This window comes from Phymastichus coffea, unplaced genomic scaffold (assembly GCF_024137745.1).
Source record: "Phymastichus coffea isolate CEN01 unplaced genomic scaffold, Cenicafe_Pcof_1.1 PCOF00009, whole genome shotgun sequence".
Lineage (NCBI taxonomy): Eukaryota > Metazoa > Arthropoda > Insecta > Hymenoptera > Eulophidae > Phymastichus > Phymastichus coffea.
The window spans coordinates 7,224,155-7,241,410 of record NW_026706820.1 but is presented as its reverse complement, the minus strand read 5'-3'; the positions used below and the strand labels follow the sequence as shown (position 1 = coordinate 7,241,410).

Sequence of the window (17,256 nt, the reverse complement as noted above, 5' to 3'; positions counted from 1 at the left end):
TCTCATAAAAGATCATTCGAAGAGAAACGGAATCGTTCTCATAAAAAAAAACAAGTGATTTAGGTTCTTGAGATTTTTTTTAGATATAACAGATTGGAATCTAGCGGTCCACATATATGTATAAAAAGGATCAAACTTCAGTCTTCCAGCCTGGAAATACCTTGCGAAGCATATCCTGCCGTTTCTGCCTACTAGCGAAATCGTCAAAATACAAAACTTTAAACATCGATATCTCAACGAAAAAAAAAACTTTTTTAATTTGAAAGAAAGATTTTGAAGAGTTAGAGTTCTTCTTTGAGATGCTGTCAACTGTTTAAAAAAAAACTTTTAGTAGAGATCTGACATAACTTCAAAGTTAGCCAATAACAGTGTTTTTTGCACTTTTAAGTTAGGATATCTCGGGAAACTGACGTGATGGACAATATCTACCGCCGGATTTGGATTCAGCGACGCAAAAACCTTCGGAAGTACCTAGTCACGGTTGTAGGTCTTTTTGGCTGTTGCCTCGTGTTATCTATATCAACTTCTGTAATTTTTACATGATTTAGATTTTCTTTATCGCTGTATATTTTATAGTAAACAAGAGAAAATGATTTTGCACACTTGCATAAACAGCATGAAGAGGGCTATCCTGCGAAAATAGGCGGGAAAATTTGTGTATAAATACGCTGAATTTTGCAGAGGCTGGTATTCTCTCCTAGCCTTGCAAAGTGAGCGCTCGAGATTGAATAAACTTGGCTTATACCTAAGTTATTTCTCTCTAGGGATTAGCTAAGTAATTCTTTCCTTTCCTATTGTGGTTTACATTTAACTCATAGAACATTCCGCGCTATGAGGAACATGGGCTGAATCACATCCTCTCAACGAAAAGACTTAAGCTCTACTTATGGATCACTTCATACCATAAGAAACTAGAGTAAAGTCCATCCTTGATTAAGGTTCAGATCATCAATATATATATTTTATTGCATAATTTTTCAAATTCAATACTTTAAAATTCAAACGAATTCTTACTCACTAACGCGATAATCACGAGAGTATGAATAATATAAAATAATAGGTGTTAATAACATCGCATTTTAATAAAATTATTTCTACATCATGAAACTCGTTGATCAAATCTAATAAAATATTATTTATATTGTCCGCTAACTGATTTTCTTGAATAATAAGTAATTAGGCTATTAATTGGTAATTCCAGTGTTTAAAAGCATGCCAGCAATAAATTGATTACGTTTAAAGGATTGACTCTCATCGTGAATACTGCAATTGTATTAATTACGTTCATGGATAGACAGTGTTAATGAAATGGACGATAAATATTAGAAATTTCTTACCTTTTCGATGAAATAGAAATTAATGAACTTTAAAGGTGTATTTCACCCTTTAAATATGTTTTTCCGCCGATAAAAAAAAAATAAATCTACTGTTTTTTAATGTACTACAGTATCTATAAGAATGATCAAAATCGAGTTCGGGTTGGGTACCTTCCTTGTCAGAGATCTAGTGGAATAAACTAGTGTTAAGTAAAAATGATGTACAACACTATTACACTATACAAGTCATTTTAATTCTTGACGATGGTAGGCGAAGAACACAACTTTTTTAAGCATAAGGCACCGCTGATTTCACCGCTACAGGCTCTAAAGTTCGTATCCTTAAAAGCTCGAGGAGAGGGATAGTTTTCCAATCACTGGATTGAAGTGCAGTCAGAGAAGTCGTTACAGACCTTAAGATCTCACGTCTTGAAGTAGTTCAAAGATTGTAGGCACCTTGGTTATAACAACTTCAAAACCAAACAAAATTATTCAATGCAGAATTTTTCATATTGGGCATTTTTATTGCTAGCCCCTCCCCCCACCCATAGGTTTTAGTACGATCTACAGTACTGTCTGCGGATCTAGGCCCCATCTTGTCCCTATAGCCGATCTACACTACACGAAGATGTTCAAAACTTTCCTGCTTTGCAGCTGTAGGTGTTTTGTTCAATTTAATTTCTTATCCAGGAATACTCCTAATTATTTATCTAATCTAACTCCTTCACCATACGATACTTTCTCCCCATAGAAGATTACTTTTTTCTGAATTTTGCATTTGTGTTTCCTGGTGAAAACGACAATTTTTGTTTTGTGAGAGTTAAACTTCAAAGAATTAATCCGATACCATATTTCAGCTACCCTGAGCGCACTTTCTAACAGGTCTGGGAGGACTTCTTCATATTTACCCTTTACGTGAATCATAAAATTATCGGCATAATTTTATGCAGTGATTTTCTTCTTGTCTAAGGTACGTATTAGCTCATCAATTATGAGAATCCAGAGGACAGGTGATAATACTCCTCCCTGTGGTCACCCATCGTTGATTCTCCTTCTTATTAGTTTTCCTTTCCATTTACTATACACTTGACGATCGGTCAGCATTTTCCTGATTCGTCTTCTGATCGACGCAGATACTTTTCGATGCGCCAGTGCTTTATCAATGGTATCTCTAGTGTTGTTGCTCAATGCTCCTTCTATGTCTACAAAGGTTTTCATAACGGTTTCCTTAAATTCAATTTCCTTCTCAATGTAGCTCGTCACTGAGTGTAGAGCGGTCTCCGTAGATTTCTCCACGGTGTAAGCATGTTGTCTCCGATGATGAAATCTCTGTATCAATACTTCTTGCCTGATATATAGATCCAGTCTTTCCATCTGTTTGGGTTTCAGAACAACCACCACGCACACTCTCCGGGCATGGCTGCGCCTCTCCTCTACCCTCTGGCCGGCTTTCGGCAACTCGATTGGACAGCAGCGCTACTGTACCATTTCTCAGTAGCAGTCTGTGCTAACCAACATCGTTTGTCACACTATTGTTTTCAACATAAAAAAGGTCAGACTAATTGGTCTGAATCTCTTTACTGACGAATAATCATTTTTTCCTGGCTTGGGTATACATGTTACTCATGTTCTCTTCCATTGCTTTGGTGTGTGTCCTATGGTAATGCATCTTTGCATATCCGTGGCACAATTCCTAGAATGATCTTAGATTTTTCCTGTAGCAACTTAGGAAAGATGCTATCCAGTTCCGGTGCTTTGCACAGTTCGAATGAGTTGATTGCACATTTCACTTTTTCCGGAGTTGCGATTTTAGTTGCAGTCACCCAGTTTAATCCTGCACGTGTTCGTGTATCACGGCTATCTCGTGTATCATTGGCTTTGGTCTCTTCACCGAATGTGGTTCATTTTCAACTCTCTAGCCTGTTACTTGACTTTTAATGCTCATCGAGACCAGTGTTAAATCAGGTACCTGCCTTCTGTTAGATATTATGAATGTCGGTTCCTTTTCCTGGTTTTCAATGTCCATTTGAGTGTCGTTAGGTATTCGAGTAAAACTTCTCCCCTTTGATTGATATATGTGCTGTCTCATGCCATGTGATGGGTATTAGCGTCACACCCGATAATCAGGTCCAGATTTCTAAGTCTGTAGTAATCGATCATTTTTGTTATACCATTTCGTTATACCATTCGTTGTTACTTTCTCCTCATGAGATAGGTAGGCTGAAGTCGCAATCGTGGTCCTTTTCTTCCGTTCCTCGTCTTCCAGTTCTAATGATTTTGCAGTCTCTGGAGCATAGTTCCTGCAACAAATAACCACCTATTCCTTTGACATAAATCGACGTGCGTGCGTTTTCGGCATTTCTTCACACAAGAATCCTATGTTGTTTGTTTTAATTCTCTAATCTTAGTAATACCGCAGATATGCTCTTGGAATAATGCAGATTAATCTGAGTGAAACGTATCTGGATGGAAACCATGGTTAATGTTCTATTTTTTTGGTACGTTTTTTCTCGAATCCCTCCTGTAGATTTGTCGGTTTTGGCATGGTTCAGTAATCTGAAAGTTGCTGTTCCAATGCCTGTCATCAATCTAAATTTATTCTTTATGTTTAAATTATTAATGGTTTACATTATTATTACCATATTTTATTAAATCCACTGATGGTTCATCTAAGTCCAAGATCAGTACACCATTGGTATCTTGGCTCAGGATCACCCATTTTGCAGTACCCATTGCATCATTTTGCCAACAAACCAGCTTTAGGAAATCTGTGACAGATCCTATCCTAGCGGGCAGTGTCATCATCATCTTGACGTTCTTCACCTCCTCCGGTCTAATTACTCGGGTCTTCATGTCCGGTACATTCAGGTCTAGCTTTTCGGCCTCCCCCTCAAGCCAGGTCGCTGACTCCTTATCCTTGTCCACAGACAAAGGGCAGGGCTTCCTTTCTTGGGTGGAATTCCCCAAATAGAGGTACGAATGTTTTCTCTTCCAGTACAATTACCTTTTTCGCGACCGTTTCCTATATACGCTTCACGGTATCTACGGCATTTCCTTACCTAGATAGTCTCCATAACTGAGGAGGACCCTAGATTTGGTCGCTGCCACCGCTGCGTAACTTCCTGCTTCTCTTGCCTTTTTGTTCGATTGCAGATCCGGTACGGTTGTTCAAAAATAGTACAAGACTAATCTCTGCCATAACTGACTAAAGCACTCCTATGTATTCCTAAATGACATTATCGATAATTGACAAAACGACCACGAGCAAAGCAATAAAGAACAAGAACATGGTAAGAGTCCTTGAATTTACCTTGAATTTATAATAACAATACGGAAAACAAATACTGTTACCGTGAACAATAAACACAGCAAACAATTTTCATTATCACAAGCGATATTAAAGAGCCGAAACACCAATAAATATAAGAATCGATATCCCGCAAATTAGAGAGAGCGATAGCGAGGTAACATAGAACGTGCATTGTATGCTATCACCTTTGTCAGCGCAATATGCTGATAAATGATCTCGCTAAACGCGAATACTCCTGATTAATAATGATTTACTCTCCGGATCGTGAAGCCGAGAGAAAAAATACTTAATGCAATCTATCACGCTCATCAATGCTGAGGTCTAGGTGGAGTGGAAACCACACTGTTCTCCAGACAAATCTATGTCAAATATGACTTCTCCTCTTTGCAGGCGCGCGCGTGAAAAAATATCAATGTCTTTCTTATTCTTCCACTCGACTGCCGCTCTTGATTACCAAACGAGTAAATTATTATTAACAAACTCCCTTTGTCTCTCTCTTGATTCACGCGCCTCTTCCATTCTTCGCCCAGAAATCAATCGCCCTTTCTCTCTTTCTCTCTCTGTCTCTCTCTTGCTCTCCCTGGTGAGCATCAGACGTGTTTCAACGGCTCCTGATTTTACTGTAATATTATTAATATTTTGTGTCAACTTCTCGAGCAAATTGTTTCAGGTGATGCGTTTTTCATCGGGCAACCAGGTTTGTGCTGTTCATTTGCAATCTTTTTGCATTTTGTCCTGGAATTTCGCATTACTTTCTTCGACACTTACACATAACCTGGCTTTCACCTATCAGACCGAGACAGCATTTCACTGGAATAATCGGGATTACACCTTCTGCTGACCACATTACATCCTCATAGATCATCTGCTTCCGCTTCTCTTGTCACGGGATATCTTGGTTTCGTTGCCATTCTGTAGCTAGTGCAACCATTAGTTGTTCGTTACTAAGCGAGAAAGTTCTCGTTTTATTTTTGCGCGTTATTGTTTCATGATAGCTTGCTGTTGATGCGCTAATCGAGCTTGCAAGCTCTACCGTCGCGTATGACTTTTGTATCGCTTATATCGTCTTGTTTGTAATTCGGTTAATTGTTTAATATTGCATCATTTATTTATTATTTGTACCGTTTCATTTCTGACCAAGTAAGGTTATGTTCATATGTAATTTTTCGTGCGAATTAATTGCGAATTTTCCCGCTTCCCTCACCTACCGACCGGAGATACCTTTTCTTGCGCTAATTTCCCCGAAAAATTTCGAACTCAGCGCATACGCCTTAATCCGTCTGTTACAATTAGTTTTCCCTCGCAACCGTGCCTCTATCTGAGTTTGTTGCAGTCGGCTCCCTAGTACTCTACTTAGCCAACCGAACTTGCACGACTTCTTCTTCTTTTTAATGTCAAACCGCAATTTTAATAAGTGCAATTTTCCTTTGCGGTATCTTAATTGGTCGCTCTTGCATAGATCCTACAACTCCCTTTATCATTAAAACTATATTTACCCAAACTCTCGCCAAGCCATTTCTAAATCTGCCGATTTTGTTTGCTGTTTCGGTTTCTTACCCGCGAAAGATACATCGATAAGCAATACTTCAGCGATTCTATTTATCACGCCTACTGACCACACCCCTTCCATTTTCTCACTGGCTAAAATACGCCTGACCTCATCTTCGCGGCCATCAACCTCACCGGTCGCCAAGCAATTTTGCACTCTTACCCCCTATTTGTCGCCGAATTTTTCGAGTGTTGCTGTGGCCGTTTCGCCTGTAGACAGATCTTTGCCTCCAGCGTGCTCACCTCTTACCACCGCTGGAAACCAACTGGGCAACGGAATGGATGCACCTGAGTGATTCCAAAGGGAGGTCCAACTGAATGCGAAACGTCATGAGGAGGTTCGCCAAATTTAGACACAGCTGCGCACTGAAAACCATGCCAGGGATACTCTTTTTGCTGTGGGAGATGAACCTGAACTTGACAAGAATGTATTTTTATGAAAAAATCATAAGTACAAAAGTTTTTTCATTTGTTCAGATTATTTCAATTATAGTGCCGAAACTGGGGCCCAATGAATTTTTAGGTCCAGTGAGGCCCAAAACATGGTTTTTCATTAGAAATACTTAGATTTCATGAAAAATAACTTTTATATTATCCGAGGCTTTCTTGTTAGCTGTCCTAAAATTGGGCCTGATATGAATATTAGGGCCTATAAGGCCCAAATCATGTTTTATATTCACATTTTATACGTATCACCTTGAAACTTAATCAGTTCTATCATTTATCATTGTCTTTGGCTAATTTTCAAATATGTATCAAATAACCCGATAAAAATACATTTTTAGATTCTCGTGAGTAGTTATCTTTACATTAATTGATAATACTTTCCTTAGAATAATTACGAGATTCAATCATTGTAATTTGTGCACTTTGCTAATTAATACTTTTTTCAATCTGGTTTTATTCCCAACTACACGAATTTTACCAGAATCGAAATTGAAATTTTTTTCCCAACTGAAAACTGTTGTTCCTTGTCTTGTGCCCTTCCTCAATATATTTCTGCAATATTTGGAGAAATTCATAGAAAAGTATATATCAATCCTTTTCAACTCACATCTATTGTACTTTCAATTGTACACTCGTGATTCGTCATACGTATATTCTGAATACGTGCACTAACGTTCCTGTTATACATATATCTAAGAACGCCATCAAAATGTTGTGGAATAGAGAAAGTCGATGTGAAATCAATGAAAAAGAAAGTCACAATGAATGCGAATTCATTTCTGGTTTGGATGATTCAGGAAAGTTAGATAGTGATTGGTCAAATAGCGAAGATGATCTCGATGAAAATGTTGTCGATGAACCCATTGTTCAATATCCTCGATCATACTCTGAAGTATATGATGATTATAATAATACTCCAAAAAAATTAGAAGTGCATTGGTATGTTTGTATAGAAGGAGAGAAGATGTACGATCATTCTTTTCAAAATAAGATTTTCTTGTCCGAATCGGACAAAAGTAATATCTCCAATAGTTCTTCTGCAGAGATATTCGAGTTCTTTTTCTCTACAGAATTAAAAAATTACCTTATAGAGGCTACAAAAGCTAATAGATATGAATTATCCCTAACAGATTTGAATATTTTTCTAGGTATAATCATTTTCTCAACATATAACAGAAGATCAGCTCAACGAGATTATTGGTCAACAGATCTATATTTGAGAAGTGACATAGTTTGCAACTCTATGAGTCGTAACAAGTTCGAAAAAATAAAAAATTTTTTAAATATTCAAAGTTAGAAGACAAAAATGAATCGGATGGAGTTTGGTGTGTTCGAGCAATAACAGAAATATTCAACAGAAATATCAAGTAGTTTGGCTATTTTTGCACTGCATTTGTCACCGACGAAATCATGATAAAGTATTTTGGTAAATCTGTTCTAAAACAATTTATAAGGGGAAAGCCAATTCGATTTGGTAGAAAGCTTTGGGCTCTATGTAGCAGTTTTGGTTACCTTTTCCATTTTAACATCTACTGCGGAAAAAATGAAAAAAGTTACATATTAGCAAATTGTGTTTAAGGTAGCAAAGTTGTTATTCAAATGTTGGAAAATATGCTAAAATCTTTATCTGCTCGTAAGCTGAGTCACAATCATATTTATTTTGACAATCTTTGCTGTAGCTCATATTTGCTATTTTATCTAGAGAAAATTGAGCTTCAAGCCACAGGAACAGTTAGAGAAAATCGGGTAAACTCAAAAAAGTCTTGGATAAAGAGCATCTAAAGGGATTTATGTTGTACAACATGACCAGAGTAGTAGAATGAATTTTATTACTGTACAAGATTCAAAGCCTGTTTCAATTCTGTCCACTACAGCAGGTGTTAACCCCCTTGGTGTTGTGAAAAGATACAGTAAAACTCAAAAACAGAAAATTCACTGGCTAAAATCAAAACCCCTTGGTCTCTGTCTGACACAAGACCGATTGCTCAGCTTTCTAAGCCCTCCAAGGTCATGGAGCGTTTGCTTCATAGACAATTTTCGGCTTACTTGGAGGGCAGTAGTTTTCTGGATACAAAACAAACTGGTTTCCGCCGTGGTCACACGACTAACACCGCCTTGATCGGCCTCCTGGATGACGTCAGGCATGCTGTTGAGTTGCGTCAGGTAACCATCCTTGTCCTATTCGACTTCTCGAAGGCCTTCGACAGCATCCCTCATTTGTTCATTTCCAGAATTAAAGCCTGCAATGTGGCGTATTTAACCGATCAATGACCTTCCTAAAGTATTTCATTTCCATCGACACATGATTTATGCTGATGATACGCAAATCTACTATCACTGCTTTCCCTCGGAAATCCTTGAAGGCCTCTCCAAGATTCAGCTAGATGCTCAGGCGATTGCGGACTGGGCCAGAGAAAGTGACCTGCAACTCAATCTGGCCTAAACGAAAGCAATTATCCTCGGCATCGAATCATACATTTCTCTCTTAAATCCTGATCTACTCCCTCAAATCACCATAGATAGCACTAACATTCCTTTCTTCTCCTCAGTTACAAGTATTGTCCTCTCCATTTCATCTACTCTGAACTATAAAATTCACATTTCAAATACGCTATTTCATAGACTTACATTACTTAAGGTTTACACAAACCTAAATTGTCTCAAATTTTATAGAAAATCCCCAGCCATCTCCACCAGAAAATATCTCATTCAAACCCTCATTTTTCCTCATTATACCTATGCTTCCCTGACATTTCACAAATTAGATAAAATCAGATCAGATGTCCTCCAGATTGCACATAACGCTTGTGTTCGCTTCATAATCGGTTATATCCTGTTCATTCCTTCAAGCAATATTGAGTCTCATATATCCTTCCACAGATTGTAGCTAGTTTAGCTGTCCCTTGAATCACTTAGACACATCACATTTATCTTTGGCACATACAAAACAGTCTGTACATCGCATCCAACATATCTTACAACGCATCTTTGCTCCCCAAACCAGCTCCACTTAAAGAGATCGATCTGCAATCCTCCTATGGCTTTCTCTTACTCAGCACCACGAACGGAGGCTTGGCTTCACTCTGTGTCAATATATGGTATGTTCCTCTTTAATCAGCTCTCCATCACTGATTTTTACATCCTCACATACAGTGAACTCAAGACATGGTTGTTTTCATTATTCATGATCCTGGAACAACAACTTTTGCGACGCAGAGTTGAACCCGAGTCCCTAACCAATACCTCTGCATTACTAAAGCTACTAACAGCCTCACTTTCATTTAATGTGTCAACTTTCACTTCCTCCTCTAATTATCTCCAAACCCTCGGCAACTACCTCTCCTTCAATTTCCCTCCATTTAGCAAATTCTCCTAAACTTTATCTCCCATTCTTTTAATTCTACATTACACTCGATCCTTCTCTACACTCTCTAGATCAAATTCTTCTTACCTATCCTTTGTCAACTATTATCTGCTTTATTTTTTACCTTGGTAAGCTTTCTGCTCATCTTTATGTCTTACTTATTACTCATCCTCCCTTACAGGACGATACTTATGAATTCCATCTAGCTTTCTACTGTTTCTGTCTCTATTATGTAAATAATGTACATATTAGGCTACTTATTATTATCAAATAAGCTTTTATCTTAATGTTAATTCTTGTACTTTTGTGAATTTTATCTCTTTTGAATTGCGTATCTTATTGCGAAACATTGATATTTTTATTTCTTCAACTGCTTAAATCAATTACTGTTACTTGTGCTATCGTGCGAAACTTTTGTTTATTTTATTTTTGTTAACTTTGTTTATTTCGATAATTTTATTTGTTTTATTTTGCTCGTATCTTTTTGTAATTACCTACGGGGTTCTACCTCAAGGTTAATAAAGTTAAATCAATCAATCTCACTCAACCTTTTATCTTTCTTTTACTCTTTCTGGCCTTTCTACTTACTCAGTAGTAGCTTCTCGCTCTCCAGAACTACGGCCACTGAAGCAAATAAGAGTATCAGGTGAATGTACAAGTAAATACATGCGCAATTTAATCCCATTGCTGTAACCAATTATAAAACAAGACATAAAGAATTTCACTATAAAGACACGTCAGAAATTTTATTTATGCATTAATAAAAAAATAAAATAAATAAATAGGCTTTGTAGATTTAGTCATTTTGTAAGGAGGTTGTAGATAGATGTAAATGTGATGTAAAATAAATGAAATGAAGAAGTATTGTTATCGCTACTTCAAGAAATGAATTCATTTTAAACGCTGCAAAGGTACATTAGATATCTGCACGCATCTGTCTTAGTTTTCTGTAATCATGAAAAGCATGTAATCGACGTACCAGCACTTTTTAGGCGGCTGAAAGAAAAAAATTTTGACACGCATCATGATTATGTATATAAAAATATACATAGTGCATTCCATATTAATTCAACCAAAAGACTTCGTTAAAATTCAAAGCATTGAAATTTATCGTGCAACGGCTTAACCAGTATTCTCGAAATATGACTGGTAGTTTTGATCTTCAATTGTGAGAGACTCCACAGAACTCCGAAAATTTGGACCCTACTACTTGACTTTTCAAGCTTTTCTGCACCAAACTTTTATTTCGATAGATATTGATTTTAAAATTAGTATCTGGTAATAAATGTATTTATGGTTATAGCCAAGATCGAATTTGTCAATTGTCGATCATTTTGATCCGCCATATTGGATCCGATTTTGAATTTCCAAAATCTGATTATGGACTCGTATTCAGCGACCTCGAAAACCTTCAAGTATCAATTTTGGTGTCAATATCTATCGATATTAATATAAAAGTTTGGTGCATAAGAGATTAAAATTAAATCGAGTGATGTAGTCCGATTTTTATGCGTTCTGTGAGGTCTCTCAAGATCGGAAACCAAAAACACTAGTCATATTTCGAAAGTACTGATTAAAGCAAACAGTTTAAGATACCGCGCGATAAATTTGGATTCTCTGAATTTTGGTCAAGCCTTTTGGTCAAATTGACGTGGAATGTGCCACATTTATAAATTATAAGTATATATCACTTTTTGTGGGAGAGAGGTCACTATATATTAACTATAGAAAAGATTGACCAGATTAAATGAACTAATTACAAAAGCATACCATGTATTTGATATCATGAAACGTCCTTGATTCTTCTAAAATAAAACTTAAATAAAATGTTTCCGGAGTACAAAAATTTTTCCGCTTTATTGCGGAAGCATATGTTTAAAATTTTATGTTTTTATCTTATTAATAATATATTTTTTTTATAGGGCAACGATTAATACTTTCCTGGTATTAGATCTTATAGGCTGCTGCTGTGTTTACGTAGTTTTTGTCTCGGAGAACATAAAACATGTCGCCGACAGTCATATAACAGAAATATACGGAAAAGACGATCTTTGGGATGTCAGAATTTATATGGCTATATTACTTCCATTTTTAATAGCTTTCTCTTTGGTAAAAAATCTTAAGTTCTTGGCACCGTTCTCTATGGTAGCTAATTGTCTGATTGCTGCTGGTCTAGGTATAACATTTTATTACATTTTTACGGATCTACCAGAACTAAAAGATGCAAAAAAAATTACATCTATAGGAGAAATGCCACTCTTTTTTGGTATTGCTATTTTCGCTTTGGAGGGTATCGGCGTAGTAAGTAACATTTAATTTTATTACTCATATACTTATATCTTTCTATTGATTTTTATACAAATATTTAAGTAAACTCTCTATGTAATTCCTACATGGTTCTCAAGTCATTCTAAATCGATAGAATACGAGGTCTGTCCGGAATGTACCGGGCCTACCTTTATATTTTCGTGCTAGCATTATTCTTTATCATCTGGAGGGTGGCATCCTTCAAAGTAATCCCCACTTGATTGAATAACACGGTTCCATCGATGTTTCCACTTTTTAAAACAGTTCTGGAACTCACTTTTAGGGATAGCTTTAAGTACACACGTCGCATTGTTTTCAACCATTGTTTTGTCATCGAATCGGTGTCCTTTGAGTGGTCTTTTTAGTTTTGGAAACAGCCAAAAGTCACAAGGGGCTATGTTTGGACTGTATAGAGGTAGTCGAAGCAATGCGATATTATGTTTGCTCAAAAACTGGTGCACAAGATTGAATGAATGCGCTGGCACATTATCGTGATGGAGAAGCCAGTCACCACTTTCCCAAAAGTGCGGCCGTTTTCTTCTTACTGCATCAAGCAAACGTTTCAAAATTTAAACGTAGTATTCTTTATTGATTGTCTGACCTGTTGATGCATATTCGTGATGTACAACACCTTCACAATCGAAAAAAACAATCAACATTGACTTAACGTTGCTCCGACTTTGACGTGCTTTTTTTGGTCTTGGCGATTCAGAATGCTTCCACTGTGAAGATTGTTGTTTTGTTTCAGGATCATAACCATAAACCCATGATTCATCACCTGTAATAACATTTCTAAGCGCATTATCATCATTATTAACCATTTCCAGATTGTCCAGAGCGATTTCTAAGCAAATGTTCTTCTGCTCTGCTGTGAGCAATTTTGGGATGAATTTCGCACACACGCGTTTCATTCCTGAATTTTCGGTTAAAATTTCTGAAATGATAGTTTTTGGTATCCAAAGGTCTTCTTCTAGTTCTCGCACAGTCATACGACGATCTTGTTCGATTACAAGTCGCACCCGCTCAATATTATGTGCGGTTTTTGTCGTCGAAGGTCGGCCGGAACGAGAATCACTATCGACAGAAGTGCGACCATCCTTGAACCGTTTATACCACTCTTTTATTCGTGTTTTGCTCATACACTCGCTTCCGAAGGCCTTTTGCATCATTTCAATAGTTTCCGAACTCGTTTTTCCGAGTTGAAAGCAAAATTTGATGCAAATTCGTTGATCTTGTTTTTCAGTCATTTTTGACAATATCAAAATCCGACGAACGCGAAAAAGGCACTGTAAACAAAGACACGCTGCGTATGAACTATACGTCCGGCAGGTATCAGTAAGTAACCAATAGATTCGTGAGGCTTTACTTTTGACGTTTTTATCCGGTAGAGGTTGCTCGAATACTATGGCGCGAAGATATAAACGTAGGCCCGATACTTTCCGGACAGACCTCGTACCTTTTTATACTTGAAGTATTGTCATTCATTGATAACTTTTCATTGCGTTCGAACTTTTTTATATGAAAATAATTAGAACTTCAGAGAACATTGGTGTTTGTAGAACCCGTTAGAATTTTATATTTTAATTTTAAAATACATTACAGTAACTAGGTAAGTTAGTCCAATGGATCTTGGAAAGGTAAATATGTGATCATATTTTATGTGTAAAAGTACACCTCTCCATGAATTTTCAGCCTTAACACGTGTGTGAAAGTACATAATCTTGAATATCAATTTTTTTTAAATTAAATTATAAAATTGTAAAGTCCAAAAAATCTATTTTATGCAATTTTGGCGCAAATTTGGAACGATTTACAGTCATTGAAATCTATAAAAAATTCAATATCCCAGAAACAAAGACAGACATATCTCTGGAAAAAATAAATTTTTCATATTTTCAATCTAAAAATCCGTAAAAAAAATTTCAGATTATAAAAAGGTAGAAAACAGTTAAATAGACATAAAACAGCTTAATACGCTTAATTCGATAAAACTGACATATCGTCAAATAATACATAGAACTTATAAATTACATATTTCACTTTCTTTCTATGCTAAGAATATGGTATGGTCGTATACACGAAAAAGTATCGCTTGCAACGGTAGTCGATTTAATTAATCGAACCGTTCGCGATTCTGCTTCTCGCGCGTTAGTTCTAACAATCAAGAGAGAGAGAGGGGGCGCGCGATCTTTTGAATAAGTAGTTACGCCTCAGCTGTGAACACGAATTTACCGCCGATTTGTGTCGCACTTTGTTTTCGCCGAATAATTAGTTTTCTGGGACAATTTCGTGCGTGAGTGCAACGGTATTCCCGAGGTAAAAAGTAGCGGTGCAGAAGCAGCAGATTACAGCAGATAAAGGCCGATCGAGGCAGCGCAGCTGATTAATCGAGGGGCAGCGGCAGTTGATAATTTTGCATCAACAATTACGGCTGATCACCGTAATTGCACTACATGGTAGGTGCACCTTCCGTCATTATATGCGATACAAAATGCATTCGGTATTTTGTCTAATCATGTTAGCGTTATTTTTTGTATATTCGCGTCGAGCATTAGTTCGCGGTAGAATTCGATCCTTCTCTCTCTCTCTCTCTCTCTCTCTATCTCACCGAATATAACTAATTGTAAAATCCTATTCGCATGCGTTAGTCTTTCGGCCCTACAAAGACTGTAGTGATTTTTATTAATTAAAGTCTGTTAAATTTATTCGCTGTTTTCGTCATTTAATTTTCATAGTAGCTTAAGTAATTGAAAAAGGCTTAGGTTTTAATCTGATTACCTCTAGGGGATTAAGAAGATTAGGAGTAAAGTCGCTCACACTTAAAACTCATCGAGTATCACAAGACACGTGACTTAAGGTGAGTTCAACTCCGTTTGATAGAAGACAACTAGGATAAATCATCTGACGTCAAGGCGAATACACGTACTATCATACGTGTTTAACGGAGCGGCGGTTTGCTCTGCATCGTGGGAGTTAGTTCTTAAATAAATTTCCCATATTTCAGATAACCTCTCCCCGTTACATGGCGCCCAACTGGTATTAAGGCGCTTAGGAAGGTTTGAGCGGGTTGTAGCGATCGTGAGCGGTACGCCCTCTGCTGGGGAAAAACGAAATCACTTCGAACTTTTTACTTAAAAATTGTTGAGTTGATTGTAAAAAGGGCCGAAAGCGATAATTATTAGTAGGTCGAAGTGATTTCAGGTCGTTCGGAGTAATCAGGTGTTAACCTATTTCAGCCATAGTTTGGTGGATAAAGGGGGGTTGGAAGCACCTGATCGACGATAAAGGCAGAGAGTGCGACCCAAGCGTGCAATCCAGAAAATATTAGCTAGGCGGAGCAAGCAAACAGCAGGCTCCGACCTTAGGTAGGATATTTTTATAATATTAATAGATAGTTTGCGGAGACTGTACGCGCTCATAATCTCGCGAGTTTGTGCCTTATAAAAAGGAGGCATTAAGGGTAGTTACACTAAATAGTGTATACCCCGCTCATGCCTTGGGTGATAGGAGGCGGTAGTGGTCAATTAGGTCGATAATTTGGAACCTCGACCGCATCCTACACCCGTGCGGAGGCAAGATGGCTCTGTTGTCAGCTCAAATCGACAATTGGGCATTAGAGCTGACCTCCGCACAGCGCGAACGCTACTTGGCGGATTTAGAGCTGCGCAAGGATGGAAGTGTCATCCAGCAGGCGGCTAGGCTTGGAAGATGGTTGCTAGAAGAGTACACCGTCACAGATTTCGAAGAGACCACACGCAGTAAAGAGGTGGCGGGGCTCAGGAGGCGCACCCGACAAGCGTGGCTCGACACGGTCTGTGATGAGTTGGAAAACCACAGCGCAGACGAGAACAGCGACCATCCCATGAGAATTATCAATAGGGGGGAGGGGGAATATCCTTGACAGATATGTCAAGGACATTCGCCTGCCCGGATGAGGACTCTGACGGTGAAGCCAGCCGCCAAGAAGAGGATGAGCTCATCCAGAAGGCCCTACGCACCCAGGAGCAGGGGCAGGGGGAGAGGAGACGGAGCAATCCAGATCTCAGGTCTTAGGAATCCTGCACCCGGAAGGAACCTCAGGAAGAATTATCCTTGAGTGAAGCCTTCCGGGAAATAGAGTACCTGAAGGAGGGAGTCGACCGTAACCGCAAGTTGGTAGATCGAATCTTAGAAAACCTTGAGACTCTGCAGGGAATACAGGTGTGTGTGGAGCGCGATGCACAGGATATGCGCCTACGAATACGAGAGCTGGAAGACGCAATGCATGAGATGGCCAATGCTAGCCGTTCTTCTCAGCGCGACTCGGTTCAACCGCGCGCCGGACGTAATGTGGACTTTCAGGACACATTCACCTGTCACTACGATTCTGGGATTCCGGGAAGCATACCGGCTCCTCTAAGACCACTACCCAGGAAAAGGGACGTCACCCCACCGGAAGCCCTCTAAAGAAGAGGAGGTGAATAGGATCTAGAGGAATACGGGTGATCCGCACCTGTTCGACAGAGGAGTCGAAGCGGATCATCTTGCACCGGTCCTCAACTATCCTCAGGGCTCTCCACAACCCAAGATGTTAAGAAAATTGTCCGCGAATGAAAATTGAGGTTTGCGGGCAGTAGGGCACAGAGCGTAGATACGTTTCTTTCAAGGTTGGAAGATCTGCGCGTGGGCGCAGGGAAAACTGATGAAGAAGTGCTTTGTTCCGTATCAGAGATCCTTGAAGGTAACGCGAGGATCTGGTACGATAACAACAAGTACCAGTGGCTTAGTTATGCAGAGTTCGTCGCTGACGCCCGGGATTAGTTCGGCACTAGTACGCAAGAGCAACAAAGGCTGTTGCAGGAAGCCCAGAACCGGTTCCAGGGTGAGGACGAACTAGTGCGAGACTAGTGCAACACCAATGCCCTTGGAGAGGTTATTAGACCTACTCCATGCAAACCTCCTTTCAAACATCCAAATTCAGCTGC

The 17,256-nt window shown here is 38.5% G+C and overlaps 1 protein-coding gene across 3 annotated transcripts in view; it reads left to right on the top strand.

The window, feature by feature from the left end:
- The window catches only part of LOC131671488 (proton-coupled amino acid transporter-like protein CG1139), a 395,099-nt gene that overhangs the window by 286,129 nt on the left and 91,714 nt on the right, over positions 1-17,256 (top strand). For all 3 annotated transcript variants that reach the window (XM_058947948.1, XM_058947957.1, XM_058947966.1), the window contains exon 4: positions 11,908-12,286. In XM_058947948.1, coding sequence (XP_058803931.1) covers positions 11,908-12,286 — 379 coding nt within the window. The remainder of the gene's footprint in view (positions 1-11,907; positions 12,287-17,256) is intronic.